A 15560-nucleotide genomic window follows, 5' to 3' on the forward strand; every position below is an offset into this window, starting at 1 on the left:
ATTCATCTGCCTCTGCCTCCCAAGTGCTGGGATTAAAGGTGTGAGCCGCCATTACCCAGCTGAGTCTTTGAGATGGTCTCACTATCCTGGTTGACCTGGGAACGCACCATGCAGAGCCAGGCTGGCCTTGAGTTGTAGTAATAGTCCTGCCTCAGTCTCTCAGCTATGGGCATCACAGGCATGCACTACCATTCCTGTTTTCATTTTAGCTTGTCTTGTTTATTAAACTCTTTTTGTTTTGTTTTGAGACATGGTCTCACTGATTAGGCTTGGCAGATCTGGAACTCATTATGTAGACCATGATGCCCTTTTCTTTCTTGCTTTCTTGTTTTGTAACAGGTTCGCGTGTAGCACACGGTGGCCTCAAATATGCTATACAGCCAAGGATGACCACCCTTCTGCCTCCACCTGAGACCACAGGCATGCGCCACCTTCCTTGCCTTCTTTACTGTGTTTCTGAGACAGGGTCTCGCTGTGTAATGCAGGCTTGGACTGAACCTGGGGCAGAAAGCCTCCCGAGAGCTTCTACTGCAGGACTGTGCCTTACGACTAGTTTCCTGCACACCTTCGGCCTGTCCTTAGTGTTACGTGCATGTTGTATGTCAATAAGAAGACACAACCAGAGCTGGCAATGGCAAGATGGTACAGCACCTAAACGTGACTGCCACCTAGCCTGATGACCCAAGCTCAATCCCTGAGACCCACATGGGAAAAGAAGAGAATCAACTCCTCTAAGTTGTCCTCTGACTTCCATATGCTCAGTAGTGGCATGTGGAGACACACACACACACACACACCATACAATATAATTTTAGCCAGACATGGTAGTATAGGCTTTGAATCCTAGCATTTAGGAGGCAGAAGCAGGTGGATCTCTGTCAGTTCAAAGACAGCCTGATCTACAGAGAAAGTTCCAGGACAGCCAGGGCTGTTACACAGAGAAACCCTGTCTTGAAATAAAAAAAACAAAAACAACAAACAAACAAAAACAAAGCAAGTAAGCAGACAAACAAAAGACTTTACACAACTACAGACGAGCTGGAGGGGTAGCTCAGTGGCTAGAGCACTGGCTGCTCTAACAGAGGACCCAGGTTCGATTCCCAGCACCCACACGGCAGCTCACAACCTTCTGTAAGTCTAGTCTCCCAGGATCCACTGCAAGCATGTGCACAGACATCCATTCAGGCCAAACATACTACATATAAAGTAATAAAAATAAATGTTTTCTTTTCTCCCCTATCCCCACAGGAGAGCTCAAACACAGTCCCCCACTACCACAAATTACTCTGGAATTTCCTGCATTTGGAGAAACTGCAGGGGTCAGCATATCTAGAGTGCAATGGATAAGTCCCGCTCTGGGAAAAACACCTTCATGATCATGGTATCTCCCCTGCCAGGTTAAGTGTATAAAAACAAATTGAAAAAGAAAAAAAATGTTACTAAAGAAAAACCCCAGTGAAGTGGTTTAGGTACAAGAAGGACTTATTTCTCAGCCTGTGCTGCCTCTGCCTTTCCCTAAATGTGTCCTAGTGAGCTCAACACTCACTCTGAAGCCTACCACTGTGCCACAGACCTTTCCTACTAACACTTAGGGGGCTGAGGCAGGAGGATCACAATTGTGAGGCCAGTATGTAGTGAGAGCTTGCCTCAAGAAAACAAAAGAAGAGCCTGGAGAGACAGCTCAACTCTTCTTGTAGAGGCCCACAGCAGGAGGCTCCAGCTGCCAGTTATCCAGCACCTGGTTCTGCCTTATATGGTACATACATACATACACACACATACATACACATATATATGTATGTGTGGGTATGCATGTATGTATATATGTATGTATGTATGCAGGTACGCACATACACACATGAAATAAAAATTAAATTCAAAATTTAGGGAGGTGGAGAGATGGCCTAGTAGTTAAGAACACTGGATGCACCGGGCGGTGGTGGCGCTCGCCTTTAATCCCAGCACTCTGGGAGGCAGATGCAGGTGGATTTCTCAGTTCGAGGCCAGCCTGGTCTACAGAGTGAGTTCCAGGACAGCCAGGGCAACACAGAGAAGCCCTGTCTCAAAAAACCTAAATAAATAAATAAATAAATAAATAAATAACACTGGATGCTTTTGCAGACGAGCTGGGTTTGAACCCCAACACCCACAGAGTGGCTCTTAGTTTGTAAGTCCAGTTCCAAGGCACCCCAAGTCTTGGGTCTTCTGGCCTCTGCAGACACCAGGCATACAAGCACACTGTGCACACAGACAGACACTCTGTGTAGCCAGGGCTGCCCCTGCCTTGGCAGGCTGGGCCCACAGGTGTGCACTGCACATTCCTCTCCTGTCTGCCCCGCTGACTCAGTCCTTCCTTCTTCAACAGCTCCTGGCACACACTGGCACTAAATACAAGGAGTGCTGACTAACGCAGGCTCCTGATGCCTCCGCCACAGAATGACCTCTACCGTCTACAGAATGACCCCACCCAGACCTGGACAGTCCAGCTGGCTTAGGAGAGGGACACCGGGAGCTCTGGACGCTCAGTGCTCAGAGGTGTGCTCGGAGCTGGCAGGTCTGAGCTCCAGGCTTTGGAATCCTGGGTCAGGATTCCAAACAGCACAGTGCAATCTGCTTCCTATTTTGCAAATGTGGAGAGAAGCAGGTGAGGGTGGGGTGCAAGTGTGGGGTGCTCTGGGCATGGCTCAAAGGGTTGCTGGCTCTTCACCCCAGGAGTGAGTGGTGACTGTAGCCATCTGATGGAGGATCGCAGGCCTGCCCGAGGAATGGAGCCGGAGCTGAGCCTTGGAGCATTGTGCTTTAGGCCACCAAGGAATCGGGCTGTCTGGCTTGAAGCCCGTGCTGAGCCACTCACTACCTCCTGCCCCAAGGCCTCAGTTTCTTCATCTGTGGGCCTTAAAATGGCCACATTAGAGGCTGAGGTACGCTGACTCAGGCCTATAATTCCAGCACTTGAAAGGCTGAGAATTAAGACTGTTTGAGACCAGCCTGAGCTACACAAAAAACCGTCTTAGTTAGGGTTTCACTGCTGTGAGCAGACACCATGACCAATCCAACTCTTATAAGGACAGCATTAATCGGGGCTGGCTTACAGGTTCAGAGGTTCAGTCCATTATCGTCAAGGCAGGAGCAGGGCAGCATCCAGGCAGGCATGGTATAGGAGGAGCTGAGAAATCTAGACTGACTTCCAGGCAGCTAGGACAAGGGTCTTAAAGGCCACGCCCATAGTGACACACCTACTCCAACCAGGCTACACCTCCAAATAGTGCCACTCCCTGGACCAAGAACAAACAATCACAAAGACCCCACCTCAAAACGAAGATGGAGCCCTCTCTTTCCCACAGCAGGGCAGCAAATGAGCAGGACACAGTAGTCTACCATAGGCTTTGAAAGAGCATTTTCCACCTTTAGAAGTCTCTGGCTCTCTCCTCTGAACAAGTTCTCACACAGCCAAAGCTGGCCTGGAACTGCTGGTAGCTGAGGATGACCTTGAGCTCCTAACCCTACCACCTCCGCCTCTCAAGTGCCGGATTCAGGCGTCTCCACATCTGGCCAGCTGCTCTCACCCCCATGCCCCAGCACAGAACCTGGGGCCTCAATGCACCCACAGCTCCCTCCTGAAGTATAAAATGCATGGTGTGAGGCCTTAGAGATGGCTGGCGGGTAAGAGCACCGACTGCTCTTCTTGTAGACCAGGGTTCAGTTCCCAGCAACCACATAGCAGCTGACAGCTGTCTACAACTCAGTTCCAGGAGATCCCACACTATCTTCTGAACTCCTCAAGTACCCGGCACATGTTTCAGTTAAAAAAAAGAAGTAAGAAGCTTGGTGCTCAGAGCTCTAGCAGCCTTATTGAGGTCATGAGAACTGGCTCATTAAAAAAAAAAAAAGTCAAAAAAAAAAAAAAAGAAGAAGAAAGAAAAATAAGCCAGGCGGTGGTGGCGCACGCCTGTAATCCCAGTACTCTGGGAGGTAGAGGCAGACAATTTCTGAGTTCGAGGCCAGCCTGGTCTACAGAGTGAGTTCTAGGACAGCCAGGGCTACAGAGAAACCCTGTCTCAAAAAAACCAAATCCAAAAAAAAAAATGTCAGCAAGAGGAAGACAGTCACCAAACCACCGGGAGGTGCTTTACTGTCTAGCCAGCAGAAAGTCTGACTGCAGGCTTGGTTAAGATTTGCTGGCTGGTTTTCAATGAACTTGAGAGGGTACCTCAGTCAGCTCTGTGCCTGCCACGCATAGCTAGAGCAAGCCCAAGTGCAGGAAAGGCTGAAGACCTGACTCGGGCGCCCTCTCCTGTCCATTCAGCGTACTGCAGGCAGTCTGGATACAGCACCATACATCAAGCAGCCTTCAAACACAGTGGGAGGACCTGAAGAGGTTGCTTGTTTTTATAGGTATTGAGACAGAAGCAGGCTAGGCACTTAGCTATATGCCGCCTGTGTTATTCTGGGACAATCTCACATAGCCCAGGCTGACCTCAGACTTGTGAGTTTAGGGCCAAGCTTGGCCATTGGATCCACCTGAAAATAAACAGTTTTTAATCAACTGGGGCTAGGCTTGGTGGCATACACCTGGCATTTGAGAAGTGGAGGCAGAAGGATCAAGACTAAAGAAAAAAAAATAGAAAGGGCTGTGGTGTGCGGTGTGCACATCTTTAATCCCAGCACATAGGTAGAGACGGGTAGATCTCTGTCAACTGAAAGCCAGCCTGAGTCAGGCTGAACAGAGAGAGCGCCATGGTGAGACCCTGTCTCAAGGAGGAGGGGGGAAGGAGGGAGGAGGGGGGAGGGAGGGAGGAGGGGGGAGGGAGGGAGGGAGGGAGGGAGAAGGAGGGAGGGAGGGAGGGAGCAAATGCAGGACTAAGTACAGCTGCGTAATGGTGGACTGCGCAGCAGGTAGTGACCTGTAGGCACAATGTGGCTTTGTGGGTTCTTGCCTGAGATGCCCACGGCTGCCACCTACATGGCCCGGCCCAGCTGACCTGGGGAAGCACTGGCATTTTTATTTTTAATGCGCTCCAGAGAAAGTCACTTCCCTGAGATCTATTTATAGTCTTGAGAGTGCCACATCAGCTCCTGTGTGTGGAAGCCAGGCTGTTGCTGATGACCTCCAAACACTCAAGGTGCTCCCTTACTAAGGAAACAGCTTCCTCTGTGTGTGCGTGCGTGCGTGTGTGTGTGTGTGTGTGTGCTCGAGTGCGCGCGCATGCATCATTCATTATTACTAGTTATTTATTTTGCTAACATATGTATTTAAAAAACAATTAGAAGGGGTAGCATTAATTATTTTCTACTCTTTCTTTCGGTCTTTCTGTTGTTTTTAGAGGCAAGGTTTCTCTGTGTAGACCAGGCTGGCCTCGAATTCAGAGAAATGCCTGTCTCTGCCTCCTGAGTGCTGGGATTGAAGGTGTGGGCTGCTATGCCTGGTCTTCATTAACTGCGTTTTAGAATGTTTTTATCCATGCTACCTACCCTCCAGTGTTTTGTGTACACCAAACAATGCCTTCCTTCAGTCGTGGTGACTCACATCTATAATTCCAAACCTCAGAAGGCTAAGATAGGAGGATTGCTGATAATTCAAGGCCAACCTAGGTCAAAGAGTGAAATTTTGCCTCAAAAAACTATAGCAGTGCTCCCTGTGAGTCCTCTGCACAGGTCTGGGCAGACAGTTGGATTGCCCCGCCCAAACTCTTGCTGCTTGCCTAAGTGCTGTACTCCTGTCACCCCAGCTCCTCAAGAGGCTGGCGACTGCCCAGCCCTTCCCTTGCTGTGGGAGACCTGGCTGCTCTTTCTGGAAAACTCAGTGTGGAGCATCTGCAGGCAGGCCGGGCGCTGCGCGCTTTCATAGGTGGCCCGTCCGTCCCTCACAGCCACCTGTGTGCTCGACCTTCTTACTCCGCCTTTACTCCCAGCTCATTCTCCCCTTGTTGTGAGCCTCTGTTGCTGAAGTGCTTCGATTGGGAAAGGGCCTCATGAGTCCTGGGCTGACCTAGAACAGTCCAGAGCTGAGGACAAATGCCGTGAACTCCGGATCTCTGCCTCGACCTCCATAGTGCAGCAATGACAGGTGTGTGCCAGCTGCCCACTCTTGTTGGTCCCTGAGGCAGGACCTCACACTGGAGCCCAGTGTGACGCAGGTCCCTCGCGCAGCCGCCACCTCTTTGGTGGAATTACAGGCGTGTGGCACCATACTTGGCTCTAACTGCCGCTTCTGATCAATAGCCATTGTTAACATGCGAGAAGTGGAGAGAGGAGGCCCAGACTTGCATTTGTGGTAAGCCTGTGAGGCCAACTGCAATGTAGGGCTCACAACCCATCAGGCTGCACGCCCTAAGTGTGAGCTAGAGCAGGTGCTAAAGCACAAGAGTGGACACTGCATGATGGGGCAACAGAGAGAAGCATGGTACCAAATGTTTATGTATTTCAACTAACATTCACAATAGCACTTAGGGGTTAGGCCAGGGCTAGGGCGTGGCTCAGTGGTAGAGCCCCTGCCTAGAATCCCCCAGTGAGGGGCTGGGGGCGTGGCTCAGTGGTAGAGCCCCGCCTAGAATCCCCCAGTGAGGGGGCTGGGGGCGTGGCTCAGTGGTAGAGCCCCGCCTAGAATCCCCCAGGGAGGGGCTGGGGGCGTGGCTCAGTGGTAGGACACCTGTCTAGCAGGGTTGAGGCTTGGAGTTCAACCCTTAATTTTATAAAAAAAATTTTTTTCCTTTGTCCTAGTAACTTATAAAAGAGTCAGGGCACTCAAAAACAGGGTATAAAACCAGGGCCCAGGCTACACAGAGAAACCCTGTCTCGAAGAAAACAAAAAACAAAAAAAACCCACCCAGGGCCCAGAGAGGTTGTCCAGGTTTCTTAGGCTGGCTGTGGGCCATGCTACTGACTGGCCTCAGCGCATGCTGAGGTCATCAGTCATAAGCACTCTACTCTGCAGAAAGGCAATGGTGTGCCCAGGACACACCCAGAGGAAATCACAAAGCAGGGACACGAGGCAGGGCAGACAGCCTTTATCAGTGTACCAAGCTCTATTGTCACATGACAACAGACTCTGTACCCTCCCCCCACTGAGAATGACCAGGCTCATGGGCTTGAGGTCAGAGTCTCCCACACTCACACAGGAATCTCAGGGGTAAGCTTTCTAGCTACTTTCTTTTGTTGTATTGACAGAATCTCACGCAGCCCAGGCTGACCTCAAACTGGTTAGTAACCAAGGTGAATCTTGAACATACTTCCTCCTGTCCTTAGACTCCCAGGCTGACATTACACATGCACAACAATGGTCAGATGTTGGCTTTGTTTTGAAATACAGAATAGATGGTCAGAGAGGGCAACCTGCTCTGCATGTCACACAGTCAGTGGTGACACCAGGATGCAAATTCAAGAGTGCCGGCACTGTGCTCAAGTACGCCATCTGTGTGTGCCAGCCAGAGCAGTCTGTTTCTGCGCCGTCTGTGGCTGCACTCAGGGATGCTCTGACTGACAGAGCCCGTGTGTGGGGATAACACTCTGATCGTCCAGGCCCTGCCCTTACTGGCCTACAGCAGCCACTTCCTGCTGAAGCAGGGACTTGGAGCTGGCTGGGAGAGGACCTCAGGGAGAGGCCATGGGCACTAGCGGCACCAACGCTCCATGGTGGCACCTGCCACTCAGCTCCTGCACCCAAGCAAAGGACCCTCCCAGCAGAGCCCAGCCAAGCCACAGACTAAAGGAACAAAGGGGTCGGGCTGCAGAGATGGCTCAGTGGTTAGAGCACTGACTGCTCTTCCAGAGGTCCTGAGTTCAATTCCCAGCAACCATACGGAGGCTCACAACCATCTGTAATGGGATCCAATGCCCTCTTCTGGAGTGTCTGAAGATAGCTACAGTGTACTCACATACATAAAATAAATAAATAAGTCTTAAAAAGAAAAGAAACAAAGGGGTCTCTGCTGTCAGGTGTGGTGGCAGATACCTGTAATCTTATTATTGTGGAGGCTGAGGCAGGAAATTCACCTGACTTTGCAACCAGCCTGACCTATAGTGTGTAAGTCTGTCTCAAACATTCCTCCCCCCTCACCACCAAGAACCCTCCAGGGCTAGAACTGGCTTTGAGGTAAAGAACATCTCCTCTTGCCGAGGGCCTGAGCTGGGTTCCCAGCACCGGCACTCACAACCATCTGCACCCCAGCTCCGGGGCATCTGGCTCCCTCTTCTGGTCTCCTAGGATACCTGCACACATGCGGCACACACATACACAGAAATAAAATATATCTTTTTTTTTTTTTTTGGTTTTTTGGATTTGGTTTTTGTCGAGACAGGGTTTCTCTGTATAGTCCTGGCTGTCCTGGAACTCACTGTGTAGACCAGGCTGGCCTCGAACTCAGAAATCCACCTGCCTCTGCCTCCCAGAGTGCTGGGATTACAGGCGTGCATCACCACCGCCTGGCCGCCTGGCCGTTTTTTCTTAATTTAAAAAAGAAAGAAAAGGAGTCAGTGGATTGCATGTATGAGACACCATGCCTAGCCTTTGAGTGTTTTCTGTCCCTAGAATTGTAGCAGGAGTGTAATCCCCAGAAAGCTCTGCTGTGGTTAAGAGCACAGACTTACTTAGACTGTAAGGACTCAGCCATGAAGCCTGTAGGTCCTAAGATCTCTAGGATGAGGCTCAAGGGCAGATTCCAGACTCCTGATGGCACTGCAGACAGAGACAAGCCACAGACGGTGATGTTCCACAACTCTAACAGCGAGGAGGCCACAGAAAGAGCTGAGAGGACACAAACAACATCTGACCCTGAGCTGGACAGACCTCTTGTCTTTATACACCCAGTCCGCCTCAGGTATCGGTTACAGTAATGAAAACACAACTAATCCAAGAGTGGACGCCTCTGCGGGACCACAGCCTGGCTTACTGCATGTGGCAAACTAGGACAATGAGTCAGGAAAGGGGCAGACGCAGGGGAGCCAGGGTCTTCCTGGCCAGAGTCCCCTCGGCGTCCTTGGGGACTGTCACACGTGGTGATGGAGGCCGAGAGAAGACAGCACTTTGAACTCGCAGTGAGTGTCTAAAATCCTAGCACTCAAAAGGCCTCCGAAGCAAAAGGACGGCCACAAGTTCCAGGCCGGCACCACAACTCTACAACACCTTGTCTTCAAAAGCCAAAAAGGAACAAACCAAGACTTCTGCCTTCACTGCACAGTGAGTCAAGGAGCCAGAGCGAATGCCAGGCTGTCTCTTACGCCCAGGAGTGCGGGTCACCTGGGACAGCAGGAACCACAGCGCAGGCCTCTGCTTCACGGCTACTTAAGTTCTGGCGACTTCTTCCCTGCACTCTCTCAGCTGTAGCAGCCACAGTGGCCTTCCCAGCTGTGTGAATAAGAAGGGGCTGGCAGCCAGGCACACAGCTTTAATCTCAGCACAGAGGAGGAGGCAGAGGTAGGGCGATCTTTCCAAGTTCAAGGCTAGCCTGGTCCACATAGTTCCAGGCCAGCCAGGGCTACAGAGTGAGGCTCTGTCTTAGCACAAAGTGCAGCACAGCACAAGGGCTGAGCGCACAGATCTGCAGAGGGTCAGCAGTGGGGAGGCCTGACCTGGAGAGACAACTCTGGGAACTCAGAGCCACTGCTGACCCAGCCGAGCCACAACCACAGGCCCTCAGCACTGCGAAGAAAGGAAGGGCAGACTGAAAGAAAGACCCTAGCTGGGTGGGGCTCTCCACACTCAGAACATCTCCCACAGCACTCGGGTCCTCTCTACCTGTTCGCCATCTATGCTCTCCCGCCTACTCCCGCCGGCTCTCCCTACAAACAAGATTCCAGCTCAGCCACCACTGATGGGAAAGGAAGGTTGACTTGCTGTTGTTTTTTTGTTTTTGGATTTGTTTTTTTTTTTGAGACAGGGTTTCTCTGTTTAGCTCTGGCTGTCCCCGAACTCAGAAATCCGCCTGCCTCTGCCTCCCAGAGTGCTGGGATTACAGGCGAGCGCCACCACCGCTCAGCTGAAGGTTGACTTGCTAACCATGGGACTCAAGACCATGTCCACACATGTCCATACCCACCAAGTCTGGTGTGTCCCAAACTGATTCTCCCCAAATAGATACGGACACACTATATTTGTGGGGTTCCTGCCATGAGAAACAAGGGTGGACAGAGATACCTGGAGAGCAGGGGCACCAGACCTCAAGTGGCCCAGGCTGGCCTCAATTCTGATCTGCTCATGCCCTTACCTCCACATTCCAAGTGTTGGCATGGTAGGCATTTGTCACCATGCCTGGCCCCACCCACACCCCTGTACTAGAAGCTCTCTACCACTGTCACACATCTTTAGCTACTTATTTCTCTTTTTTAACTCATTATTTTGAGACAGGGTCTGGTTGTGAATGCACTCTCTTCCCCAGGCAGGTCTTGAACTGTCAATTCTCCTGCTTTGGCCTCCCAAGTACACTATAGGCTTAGCTAGCAAACTTTCTGTAGTGCCAAGTCATACCACAGATTCAGGCTACCGAGCTGGACTGTGGAAGCTGTCTCCTTGATGCACCCGCCCTCAGCTGGCGATCACCAAAGATCTGTTAAACTATAACTCAGGAGGTGCTCACCAGGCCCCACCCTGCCTCAAGGAACTACTGCAGTCAACAGTAGCTGGAGGGAGACTTATTCTTCACAGACAGGTGACACCATGGTCAGGCTAATATACCCCACCCATCCTCAGCCACCCAACTCAACAGAGTTAAAAATAATAATAAGGAGCCATCTTGTTTTTTGTTTTTGGAGACAAGGTTTATCTGTGTAGCCCTGGCTGTCCTGGAACATTCTCTGTAGACCAGGCTGGCCTCAGACTCAGAGATCTGCCTGCCTCTGCCTCCTGAATGCTGGGATTAAAGGTGTGCGCCACCGCCGCCTGTCTATAAGGAGCCATCTTTAATTTCAGAACTCCAGAGGCAAGGAGGTCTCTATGAGTTCAGTATGGTCCACACATGCAGTTCTAGACTAACCAGGGTAGCCCTGTGAGACCCTGCCTCAAGGAAGGAAAGTCATGAAATAAGAAAGAGGGCTGATTGGAAAGAGGCGGGGACCGGTAGGAGTGAGCAGCAAACGTTAACCAGGGAAAACAAAATAGCCAAATTGTTTACACCATCCAATAAAGTGCACAGATTTACATGCCTGTTAGCCTGCACACGGCAGTCGGAGACAGGGGGTTCACAAGGTTGGGATCTTCCTCTAATACATGGCAAGTTTGAGGCCCATTGGGCCACATGAGAGCCAGACACAAAAAAATAAACTATATCTTGAGGCTGAGGTGTGATTCAGTGGTAAAGTTCTTACTCAGTGCTCACAAGAACCTGTGTTCCACTTCAAGGCCAAACACACACACACACACACACACACACACACTCCATACACATAGTCACACACACTGTCACCACACACAATAATTTGTTTGTTTGTTTTTTTTTATTTGTTTTTTATTGAGACAGGGTTTCTCTGTATAGCTCTGGCTGTCCTGGAACTCACTGTGTAGACCAGGCTGGCCTCGAACTCAGAAATCCACCTGACTCTGCCTCCCAGAGTGCTGGGATTAAAGGCATGTGCCACCACTGCCCAGCTATTTTTTGTTTTTGTAACGAGGGCTTATGTTACAGGCCAGGCTGGCCTCAAACTCGAGGCACTCCTCCTGCCTCCTGGTGCTGGAATGTGTCCCCATACCTGGCTAGGCTTCCTATTTTATATTTTAGGTACTGAGGCTGGCTGTTGCCTATCTTCGCAGACAGGAATCCTTGAGAGCTGGATTTCTTTACATCTTCGTACTCCTCACAATAAGGCGGCATTTCAAGCTCCGTAAATACACAGAGGGCACCCACACAGCGGGAGAGAGAGCACGCTTACTGCAGCAGCTAAGGACTCGGCGCCCCACAAGCGTGGAGAATCTGGCCTGGCCACAGTAGGCAGCACACTGCTGCTGTCTCATGAGAGCCTCCGTACCAAACTGGAGTCAGAGGCGCAGGTGGGTTACGTTCACCTGCCCAAAGTGAACGGCTAGGGTAAAGAGCGCTGTTCCCTAAACCACAAAGCAAAGACCAGCCCCAGGACTCGGAAGAAAAGCAGGAAGCGGAACGGCCTGGAGTCCACAGTCCACAGTCCACAGCTAGGCTCTGGCACAAGCCCCACCATGTGAACTGACTGCAATGGAGTGTCATCCTGGAGAGCGACCGAATTCCTGCCTGTGACAGCTTACTTTTATCTTCGATAAATTTAAGCAGTCATCCCTGGTTTGTGTCCTGCAAATCTTGGAACTCACTGTATAAGTAAAGAGAGCTCCTAACTTGCACTGACTCTCCTAACTCTGCCTTCCAAGTGCTGACATTTACAAACATATGAACCAGTTTTTTTTGTTGTTGTTGTTGTTGTTGTTGTTTTTTTTTTGCTTGTTTGCTTTTGTTTTGTTTTGTAGTGGTTTTCTCTGTGTAGCCCTGGCTGTCCTGTAACTCATTTTGTGGACCAGGCTGGCCTAGAACTCAGAGATCCGAGATCCACCTGCCTCTGCCTCCCAAGTTCTGGGATTAAAGGTGTACACTACCACTGCGGGCTAGTTTGTTTGTTTGTTTTGAACTCAATAAGGTACCTTACGGTATCTGACCTCTTGTTCCTACTGCCTCAAAATCCCAAATACTGGGATGTGAGCCTACACCATCACGCCTGGCTTCAAAATTCAAAACTTTTCCACTGCAAGACCTCTGGCCCAGGCAGAAACCCCACCAAACACCAACAGAGCCAAGAATCTTTTTAAATACACGTGAGGAGGAGAAATGTCAAGGCGCTAACGGTGTCCCTCAGAGGTCTGGTGAGAAGCCCCTCACCCTCAGGTCTCAGTGGAACACTCCCTCTGGCAGGAAGTGCTTTGTACTCCAGGCCAGGCCAGGTCTCTAGTAGGCTCTGCCATTCCATCTACACTGTCACTGTATGGGTCTTGGTGTGACAGACGGGTACTGGCGCAGGCCCTGCTGTTTATACGCAGGGTCAGCTCAAAGCAAACACTGATCAGATCTAGATAAGCTACGTGGGGCGTTGGATACACAATCGATCGGTAGTTCCGGCAGATTACACAGACTCCCCCTGCCTCTGCTTCACAGAGGTGGATGGGGCACACACGTGGTGAGCTTGCGAGGCAAGCGAGGTCTACACTCGAGACTGCCTGCGGTCCTGACGGTCCGGAGATGACACGGACATATTAGGACCGTCTCTCCCAGTGCCCGGCCAAGAAGCCCGCACGGCGCGGCTACCGAACGAAAGGACAGTCTGAGGAAACTCAGACAAACAGAAGGACGTCCATTCTAGGCTCATCCTTTTGGCAGGTCGCAGGATTCCATCACCATCACGACCCTAACTCAGTGTAAAACTAATGCACAAGCTCTGCGCTCTGAACCCAGGGTGACACGAAAAGCACCAACAGGGCCGGAGGGAAACTGAGGGACAAGCTGGCGTTTCGGAAGTAAAGTGTGTCTCTTAATGGATGGCTCGGGATGGCCGTCTTCTCAGTCCCGCCCCTAACTTCTGACAAATAAGCTCCACCCTAGTTTCTCATACCTCATCCTATTGGCAGGCATAGACGTCAACCACCACAATCCCTCTTCCCTATTGGTTTGCATTCCAAACTCGCGCGGTGACGCCCCTGACTGCTCGCCCTTCTTCCCCATTGGGCGAGGGACACGCCCCTCTAGTGGAAACCATGCTCATTGGCTATAGCGTTTTGCCGGTTCGCGCCGGGATTGGTCAGGCACAGAAGCCATTCCCCTGAACTAGAAGGGTCGGGAATGGAAGGGCTAGAGGCCTTGGGGTGAGACTCACGCTGGGCTGGCGGCAGGCAGATGTAGGTCTTAAAGAACTCGCTGCGGCGAGCGGCATCCTTGATGCGGTTGGCCAGCGGCTTGCTAACCTGCCGGATGCCTAAGTAGAACAGCTTCGCCATGGGGAACGCGCCCACCACCATCTTGGCGGCCGCCCTGGGCACGCGCAACCTTGCTGACTGGGCGGGGCGCCGCCGACCTCGCCGTTCCTGCCCCGCCCGCCGGTAGTCAGTGCGTCCCTGCGTAAGGAGGGACTTGCCTACGTGCCTACGTATGAGCGTGCATCTGCACGCTCGCGGCGGGGGCGGTGGGGAAGGTGTTTGTCTGCTGGGGGGGGGGGACGCTCGTGACGTCACCGCGTCGACGCCTCGACGTCCGTACGTAGGGTATGCAAATATGCGGCGGAAGTGAAGCGTCAGAGGGCGGTGCCGTTAAACGGCCGCTCTTGGGAGCGTGGCCGGAGCCCTATTCCCGACGTACTGACGTCACCGCGTCTTGCGTGATGTCACGTAGTGAGTCGGCTTCCCTGCCCATAGGAGGCGCCTGGCTCGTCCCAATTAAGTCTAATGAGTCCCGGGTACGTCTTCCTCCGCGGTTAGCGGCCTCCCCGGGAGTGAGGCGAGTCAGCGCGGAGTCATGCAGAGCAGCCGCGTTACTCACGCTCTGGAGTTGGAGGAGTGACTCAACCCTTGAGGGTTTTTTTTTCCTTAATTGTTTTTTAAAAGCGGGTCTCGTGCAGCGCATCGAGGCTCCGAACTCAGGGTGTAGCGCGCGCTGTCCCTGGAACTCCTGGTGCTCTGCTGCAAAATGTCACACATGACAGCCGTGTGTGTCCTGTGTTGTGAGGCTCGTCCTGAACCCCAAGGCGTTTCCCACGTTAGGACCCGGGGCTCCACCACCGAGCCGGACCCCAGCCCCTCACTGAGCGGCTGTCAGGGGTGAATCCTGAAGAAGACACAGGAAGTGACTGCATGCAGAGCACGTCCCACAGAAGCCCCGCGTGCGCTTCAGCCCACCCAGCCTTTCCCCAAGTCTCTGACCGAAAGCCCGAGGCCCGGAAGCGGGGTGACGCGGGCTTCTCAGCCAGCACATTGGCTAAAAACTGGTTCTCAAGCAGCCTCGCTTCCTCCTCCGGAGGGTCAGGGTCCCCGGGGAGCTGGCTCGGGAGGGAACTTTGAGGACATGTCCCACACTGCCCTCCCTTACCCAGCAGGGAGCAAAACCATGTAAACAAGGACAGGACTTAGTTGAGAGAGATTCCTGGATGGTGGCGTGAGGATGGGTGGTTGGGGACAAGAAGGGACAGGGAGGCAAAGGAGCAGAGGGTAGTGGCTAGCAAGAGGACACACTGGTGACACAGCCAGGGGACAGCTCCTCACACCAGGCGACCTGCACTTGATTTATATTGGTGGCAGCTGGGCCTGGTGTCACACAGCTGTCATCGCAGCACTCAGGAAGCTGAAGCAGGAGGATGGAATGTTCTAGGTCAGTCTGGACTACATAATCAATTCAGGGTCAGTCTGGGCGACTTAGTGAGCCCTGACTCAAAATAAAATGTACAAACAAAATCAAATGTCCATCAAAGGGACTGGGGTGTAGCTGTGTCCGTGAAAGCTCTTGCCTAGCTTTTGCAAGACCCTGGGTTCCATGTCTGCTACTGGGAAGAGATCAGGGAGAGCGTGTGTGACCCTGACATCTAAATTATGAAGAATGTCCAGAATCTTGGAAAAACCAACTCTTGCA

General features: G+C 51.9%; 1 protein-coding gene and 1 non-coding gene across 3 annotated transcripts in view; both read right to left on the reverse strand.

Annotated features, from left to right (window-relative positions):
• Positions 1-14077, reverse strand: part of Opa3 (outer mitochondrial membrane lipid metabolism regulator OPA3) — a 28034-nt gene extending 13957 nt beyond the window's left edge. Inside the window, exon 1 of one of the 2 annotated variants that reach the window (XM_052171790.1) lies at positions 13819-14077. In XM_052171790.1, the coding sequence (XP_052027750.1) occupies positions 13819-13960 (142 nt within the window). In that variant the 5' untranslated portion in view covers positions 13961-14077. The remainder of the gene's footprint in view (positions 1-13818) is intronic. The other variant, XM_052171795.1, reaches the window with a different exon arrangement.
• Positions 1244-1406, reverse strand: LOC127676621 (U1 spliceosomal RNA). The gene has a single exon (XR_007976075.1). It is a non-coding gene; the product is annotated as a U1 spliceosomal RNA (small nuclear RNA).
• Positions 14078-15560: the final 1483 nt, after the last annotated feature.

Source organism: Apodemus sylvaticus, chromosome 1, assembly GCF_947179515.1.
Source record: "Apodemus sylvaticus chromosome 1, mApoSyl1.1, whole genome shotgun sequence".
NCBI lineage: Eukaryota > Metazoa > Chordata > Mammalia > Rodentia > Muridae > Apodemus > Apodemus sylvaticus.